This window comes from Carassius auratus, unplaced genomic scaffold (assembly GCF_003368295.1).
Source record: "Carassius auratus strain Wakin unplaced genomic scaffold, ASM336829v1 scaf_tig00005608, whole genome shotgun sequence".
NCBI classification, from domain to species: Eukaryota; Metazoa; Chordata; class Actinopteri; order Cypriniformes; family Cyprinidae; genus Carassius; species Carassius auratus.
In genome coordinates, this window is record NW_020523683.1 from 1 (window position 1) to 8,595 (window position 8,595).

The window sequence follows — 8,595 nt, forward strand, 5'->3', positions numbered from 1 at the left end:
TTTAAAGAAAATAAAGCCTATTATTGTTATTATTATTACTATGTTTTTTTTTTTTTGCATTACAGTAACAATAATTTGGGAAGTGGAAATATGTTGCATTTTAATGAAAATAAGGTCACTGCAATCATGAAACTTCATAGTGCTATAAGCTAAATAATTTATAATATTTCTCAATTTTGTTTTATAATATATAAAATATGGGTTTGTCTCAATCAATTATTGTGTTTAAAGATTAAGCAACAGAAAATAAACAATTTGAAATAAAAATCATAATATAATAAACACTCTGAGTCAAAACATAAAAAAAACGCTTAAAATATTGTTTACTCTATCCATTCATAAGTATCACACACACACACACACACACACACATATATATATATATATATATATATATATATATATATTAATTTACTTTTTATTTTTACTGTCTGAAGATTCAGTGTCTGGGGTGTAATAAACAGTTTAAAAATAACAAAACTTTCAAAAATAACCAGGAGAAGCCTTATTATTTTTGGAAGTTTAGCTCAAATCATAAAAGGTTTATTCTTAGATCTTTATGGCACAGAATCAGCCATATATTACAGCTAACAGGAATGTTTCATATACTTCCTGTATCTTTATGCTTGCTGCTCTCCCAGACCTCTGCTACATAAAACATTCAAGACAGATCTGCTCTGGCTAATTATATCAGAAGAGTTTCCTTGCAGTGATGGACTCTGCTCATATGTCTCCTCCTCTCTGTGTGTCTCCCCCATCTGTCTCCTGCTTCTTTTATCTTTTTCCCAGACGCACACAGTAAATCTACATTAACAAGCTCTGGAGGGAATTCAGTTCTCATTCATTAAAGACACGGAGGAAGAAAGATACAGTTAAAGAGAGCTAAGTGAAGCTGAAAACCGAGAGCGGAAGTTCATTTCAACATGTGTTGACAGACTGGAGAGTTTGCAATGCAAGACAAAAACAACGGCATTGAGAAATTGAGTTCATTTTGTGTCATAATCACTGGAAGCCAAAATCGTAATTGAAAATAAAATGTGAATAATCGCCTAGTCATAGTATAAGTCTTGTGGTGTTACCTGAAAAGCATTGAGTGGTGATGAACAGATAGGCCACGGCGACAGACAAGTGTACTAGCACTCCGCACAGCCAGGTCAGACCTAACACTGGTAACAAGATCAAACACTGGCCTCGTCGCTGCCCTGCGTGCGCACACAAACACAGTATTTACACCTTCATAATACTGGCAGCCAGTAAAGCTGAATGCACTGGACAGTTTCACATCAGTATGACTGGAAAATCTACTTCAAGGGACCACTCCAGTTCTCTGCTTAACTAGCTAAGTATACAGACACTTTGGATTGATTTTGCTCTTTCTTTATATGAAATATACATATTACAGGACAAAACACGTTTCTGTTGCTATTGGATCATATCTTCTCAAGTCCAGGTGGCTGATGGAATAAATGAGGTTACTGGTGGACCATAGCTTTCTAGTGCTTCCTCTGTTCAACAAGATGAGACAAAAACTAGAAATGTCTACAATAGCGAGTAATGACTGGCTGACACTGCTTTCGATCTCTTATTTATTTTCTTATTTCAAAAGAAGTTGAAAGGTGAAAAAAAACTCACCAGGTAAGATCCAGCATGTGAAGTTTCGAATCAAGAACTGGGTGTCAGCATTTTGGCTCTGCGACGTGCACTGGCCACTGTGACCATAACCACCCGAAAAAGCACCACAGCGTTGACCTAAGCACAGAGACCATATCTCCCATCAAGGAAGACCATATTTTCAACTTTTAAAGGGTCTCATAATACATTTTTTGTATTTTTCAGTAGGTAAACTTATAATATTAGTGAAGATTTTTGCTTCTTCTTCACGTTCACAGCAGCGGTGACATATTTATATAGGCCAAAACCTGGAAATGAGTTGCATGTTTTCATCTCCAGGTTCCATCTCCTTAAAGGCATTTGTTTTAGTGTTTTTGTGTAAATGCCTGTGTTCCTGTAGCTCAATTGGTAGAGCATTGCGATATCAAGCAATGTTGGGGGTTAGATTCCCCGGGAACACATGATAGGTGAAAGTTTATAGCCTGAATGCACTGTAAGTCACTTTGGGTAAAAGCGTCTGCTAAATGCATACATTTAATTTCAGAACAGTACTGCATACACACTCAAAAGCAAATAAGAGCTCCATCGGGATAATTATTCTTACACACTTACTCAAGGAACTGCACACTTGTGATATACTTACAGCCAAAACAAAGAGCACAGGCCCTGCAAAAGCCCAAATAACATGCGACTGAAGGTTCAGCCAGCAGTACTGCTGTGCTTTATACTGATCCAAAGTGGCTGACAAGGTTACTACGACTATAACAACCGGCAGCCCTGAGAAAGATAAGGCAAACACAGACACAATGCATGAGAGGAAGGTTAATCAAACAGAAGATGAATCATAATGATTTACACACACAGACAGTTCTCACCCCAGCCCAGCACATAGTACAGCTTCATTCTCCTGTCCTCGCTGATGTTCACAGAGACCACTTTACTCCAGAGCAGCAAGCCCTCCACCAGCATCCAGCAGAAAGACGACAGGAAGAACAGATGCAGCAGCACCGTCACCAGCCAGCAGACTTCCTGCTCCACGTCAACATACAGAACATATGCTTTATTCAGATTCGGACAAAAAAACATGCCCATACTTGCTATCAGTATATATATATATATATATATATATATATATATATATATATATATATATATATATATATACTTTTGAATGGTAGTGTATAATTTACCTCAGAAGAAATCACCACTATATGGTAATTTCTTATTAAATAACACCATCTGATATTTATCAAAGCATTAATAAAAAACCCTTTAATGTCCTCTTTTCATATTTCACTAAGCTAGTTCATCATGGTTTTTGCGGGTCATAATAAAAAAAAAAAAGTAAAAACATGAAAACATTTAAATAAATAAAATTAAAAAGTCTGCGATTGGATTTTCAGAACATTTCCTTGATTTAAGCAAGTCATTTTAGTATTAAGCAGCATTAACAACAACAAAAAGATGCTGTATTTAATATTTGTGACGTCCCACCTGGTTGCCCTCAGCCCAGTCGCTGAAAATAAGCAAGAGCTGAGCTACAGCGAGCGCCACCACCAGGTTTTTGTGAACTGTGGTCCGATCTGATTTGGGAACACTGGAGGGAGACAGAGAGCAACACATAATGCAATGCCAGGTAAGACACTAGATATGAGCCACACTATACAGTTGTACAGTTATTATTATTATTATTTTGTATAATCATACCTGTAAACACAGAGAAACTCACCCAACAGCCACAAAGAGAATTAATGTGAAGACAAGACCACACAGAGACACAAAAGAGCCAATCAAACTGAAGATCTGCAGGCCTGTCTCCTGTTCATAGCTCTGAAACACACACAAAGAATTTAAGAAGCAAACCAGACTTGAATTTTGATGTCCAAATAATTTTTTAAAAAGTATAATGCTGTAGTATATATAATTAAATGTAAAATAGCACTGGATAGTCTTTAATGTAAAAATGAAATATACAATAAAACCTACATTTATTCAGACACCTTCAACATTTCTTACATTATTACAGTTTTGCTATATATATATATATATATAATTATATCTGGTGTCTGAACGCATCCAATATAAAACACATCCCATTTTTTCCTCAACTGTTTACTTTCACTTAACAAATAACTGACAGTTTTTTCGAGCATAATTTCCAAGGTGGATATTTTGACATATTTTGTATGTATTTGTCGGCACAAGAGCAAAAATAAACAAATTCGATGTTCAAGTGTTTTGAGACGCCTTTCTCTTAGCAGAAGAAAGCTCAGTTCAGTGTCGCTGTCCGTGATACGTGGCTCTCTCTCTCTCTCTCTCTCTCTCTCTCTCTCTCTCTCTCTCTCTCTCTCTCTCTCTCTCTCTCTCTCTCCGAACCGAACACCAGTAACCAGTTACTCCGTTCAGCTTTTCCGTGTCTTGTGTTTGGATGCTTTAATGTTTAAATCGACAAGCGGTAAGGCGTAAAAACATGTGAAAAAGATAAGCTTTCGTGACAATGCGCAGCAGTGGCCCGTCAACTGTCCTGAGCATCTTTTTAGGCTGTCCTCAGCGAGTCAGTCATATAACATATCAAGGTGAAAGTCATCATAGCTTGCTTAGTATAGACCCAGCTCCAAACCCAACTTTGAGAATAGATTAACGGCGATATTTTTTTTATCGCCCGATATGAGTCTCGCGTTAACGCAGCACGTTAACGGCGATAACGGCCCACCACTAATATGTATACATATATATATATATGAATTACCACAAAATATTACACACTCATTAAATATGATATAAATATGCCTTATGTAGAATTTTTTATGAGGCCTAAATCTATATTGGTTCAGTTGTATTTAACTATATATTTAAAATATATGCACAATTTTCTGGCTCTTTTAATTGAACTCTTTCTTTTCTGTAGTGGACAGACTCTGCTTCTTTATGTTTATCTGCAACCAGGGTCGCTATTTTAACTGAAAATTATTTTCAGGCAATTGAAATAAATGTGAAAAAAATTATAAGCTAATCCAAAACAATAAAAAATGAAATGCAATCCAAAATATGAACAAATACTATATTACTAAATAGAGATAATATTAAAATAACTTTAACAAACCTTTTCTTCATTAGAATTAACCTGAACATCGTAGATCTGTAACAGCAAGGCAAAGTTGGTAGTGTGGTTACAGAAACAGGAAGTTGAGTTATTTCGAGAGGAAATAAAGGTGCAACCCTTTGTTGACCACCCTCCCCCATCTGGCCTGAGGTGTCAAGACAAAAGAACAAGATTTCATCACAAAACATACATGAGAACATTTGAGATTTTACAAGTACAATAAATGTAAGTACATGAATTTTGCTCACATCAGGTCAAAATCCCAAAAAGAACAGACAGGTGTCAAATTCTGTGAACTGTTCTAAACAAGAGTGAAAAAGAAGCATTGTAGCTGAAGTCAGGCATGACTGTCCAACAACACATGATCAATCCTCATTTTAAACAGTTCTCCTAAAACATTTATGATATTACAAAAGATTAAAAAAAAAAAAAAAAAAAAAAAAGCCGCAAAAACATTTTTAAAATTTAAAATAAAAATGTTCTTGAGCAGCAAATCAGCTTAGAATGATTTCTGAAGGATCATTTGACTCTGAAGACTGGTGTAAAAATGCTGAAGCTTTGATCACAGGAATAAATTTTATATATGTATGTATGTATGTATGTATGTATATATATATATATATATATATATATATATATATATATATATATATATATATATATATAAATTGTATTTTCAATTGTAATATTTCGCATAATTTCAGTTTTATTGTATTTTTTATATAAATAAATGCCGCCTTGGTGATCAGATTTTGTGCTTTTTGAGCTTGGATGTCTCTTGTGACTAAACTATATGCAAAAGAGCAGCGTTGACATTTAGTAAAATCACCTGTTCCATAGAAAAAGGGAAGTCATATAGATACGTAATGAAACGTACATGTGGTTACATGATTCCTACTGATTCCTTGATCACAATAAAAATAATACTTGTTATTTCTTGTACCTGAATCCGGTGCTGGAGTGTGAAGTTTACGGCCATGTTGATCAGCTTTCCATCTGCCAGCACTGTACTGGAGATGACCGATGAGACCAAGACTGTGCGCAAACTACTGATTTACGCAAACACGCACTCTCATTAGCCATATGATAACACATTCATGTTGCAATTACACTGAAATATGAAATGACAAGCAAATCTCTGTGTAAGTACCACACACTCTTATAAATCGGGCTCGTTATTGGCGTCTATGTTTCCATGAAGAGCCTTTAGCATCAATTGAATCTATCCGTTCTGCAAAAGGTTCTTTATCGTGGAAAAGCTTCTTTAGATTTTTTACATGTTTCTCTCACTAAGAAAACAACTGTCCTCTGAATGTTCGTTTGGGAAAACAGAATAAGGTTGCTCTTTTGGATGACCTTTATTTTTAAGACTGTGTTCATGTAACACAGACACAGCTGATCTGATGAATGAATTCAGTGAATCTGCATACTGTGTATATCACGACTTACCTATGAGATCCATCACTGACTTTAGGAGAAAGGCTAATGTTTTCCTCTCTCTCTGAGACACAATTCACAGAGCTGTACCATGTATTCAGTAAAGTCACATTTTTGATGCCTATACAAGCACAACATATAAAAATTGAAGGAAGAAAAATAAACAGGTTTCACATTGACAACTGAAAAATGAAACACTGTGAAAAACCTCCTGGTCCCTACCTCTGTTTTGCAGTTCCTTCATGTTTTCTGCTGAGACAGAGATGCAGTCACGATCTCCTGCATCCGGTCCACAAAACACAGAAACCTGAGAACCTTTAGAAAGCAGCTTCTTTTGGACTTGCAGCTCTGCAACACAGGACCACAGTTTTCTGACTTTGATTTTAATTTCAGTGCGTGTCAGTCTGTCTTGTTCCTCTGTATGTCTGTGTAACTTACTGATTTTGTCGGAGCGTATCTGCACACTCTCTGTGTCGTCCATCAGTAGAAAGTTAAGGTTGCTCACCATGCGTTCGACACTCTGTATGACTGCCATTGGGCCCTTCACTACCTACAAAACAGAGATTTGTAAAGAAATGAATGGTTTCTTTAAAATGTAAATAATACAAGGTGATTAATTATTAAAAAATAAATTATTTACATACATAAAATAAATTAAATTAAATACTTAATTACTGAACTTATTCAGCGGTTGTATAAAAACAATATCACACACCAATTATGCTCTAGTGATGATATACAGTGGAACTGCTCATGTGATATTGCTTATTTATAAAACTAATATTTTGAATGTACATTCATTACTGAATTATCAAGTATCATTTAATCACTTACACTACCATTTAGAATTGTTTTTTATTTTTTAAGAAGTATCTTAAGGTCTCCAAAGGTTGCTTTTATTTGACCATAGAGTAAGAACAGTAAAACTATGAAATATTATTTTAATTTAAAATAACTGTTTAACATTTTAAAATGTATTTTATTTCTGTTGGCAGAGCTGAATTTTCAGCATCATTACTCCAGTCTTCAGTGTCACATGATCCTAAATAAATCATTATCATATGCTGATTTGCTGCTCAAGAAACATTTCTTATTATTATGTTCAATATTGAAAACAGTTGTGCTGCTTATTATTTTTAGTGGAAACCATAAAAGTTTTTTTCTTACTGATCTTACTGATCCCAAATTGTAGGCAATAGTATGTTTATTAAAGTTATTACAGAGTTATAAAACTACCAAGTAATTTAAATTAAATGTTTAGAACTCTTGATAACATATTAGAATTGACATTAGAAGTAATATTAGAAAATTGTTTCACTTAAATAAGTGTGTCAGTCCATGAGATCATCAAAAATCACTTTTAATAATTAATAATTAATCTAATTATTACAAAACCACAGTCACCTCTTTGATGCTGTTCCATTTACTGACATTGTCTTGGCTGATGAGTGAATCTGCAATGGTGATGAAGCTCTGGCCGAGGCTCTCCACTTCACGCTGACTATGGTTGGCGGTGCTGGGCAGGTCAGCGGCCCGAGAGAGAACATGCATGAGAAAGAACATGTCCCTGTCCTCCAGCTGCTCCTGCTTCTTTAAAACAGCCTGCTCAGACACGTTCAACAGACGGGACACAGAGGCCCAACCCTGCACATCTACAGTATCAGAGAGCACACTGTCTGCAGTCTGAGAGAAATGGGACAAATACATGTTAGTGGGTAAAAAAATATTACTCTTATTGCTGGAATTCTTTACAGTCATTGTTTTAGTTTATTTGTAGTCTGGTAATAATGTGTGCAAAATATTCATGCTAAGAAAGCACTTGTTAGAAAACGGCTGTACCACGCCATACTGCATGGCGCTTTGCATGAAGGGGCTTGGGTTGAGCGTTAGAGATTCTCTCAGGTCCTTCTTCTTCAGATAATAGTCTGTGGATCAGAGAGCTGCACTGTCACTCTGCACACACTCACAACTCACATTCTTCAATACATTCACACTTCACTAATAAAGTGTCTACATATCTCTTTATCACCTTTGCTCATTCTGCAGATGAAGGGGAGCGTGTGTGTGCAGGGAGCAGTGCTGTACTGAGGCTGACCATCAGACCAGCCATTAAAAACCTCACAATCCTTTTTTTGTGGCTTTTCTGTCTTCAGGGGCACTGCAAAAACAGGCATTTTCACCAGAAGTTAACAGAAATATATATATATATATATATATATATATATATATATATATATATATATATATATATATATATATATATATATATACAATTATTATATTATTATTATTATTATTAACTACTTAAAAAATATTACAAATATAATGAAAACAGTAAATATTGAAAATGTTATAATCATAATAATAATACAATTATTATTATTATTAATATTATTATTATTATCTTACAAATCGGATCTACTCTCCCCTATGCAATTATAACT

At 34.9% G+C, this 8,595-nt stretch overlaps 1 protein-coding gene across 1 annotated transcript; it reads right to left on the bottom strand.

Annotated features, from left to right (window-relative positions):
• Positions 1–1,662: 1,662 nt before the first annotated feature.
• LOC113070985 (adhesion G-protein coupled receptor D2-like) lies at positions 1,663–8,335 on the bottom strand. The gene is made up of 14 exons (XM_026244339.1): positions 8,181–8,335; positions 7,991–8,076; positions 7,556–7,834; positions 6,590–6,701; positions 6,374–6,499; positions 6,164–6,272; positions 5,658–5,763; positions 4,963–5,015; positions 4,736–4,859; positions 3,341–3,441; positions 3,106–3,208; positions 2,487–2,640; positions 2,255–2,388; positions 1,663–1,749 (listed from the first exon to the last, which is right to left on the bottom strand). The coding sequence occupies exons 1-14, from the start codon at positions 8,323–8,325 to the stop codon at positions 1,663–1,665; spliced, it is 1,719 nt and encodes a 572-aa protein (XP_026100124.1). The 5' UTR covers positions 8,326–8,335.
• Positions 8,336–8,595: the final 260 nt, after the last annotated feature.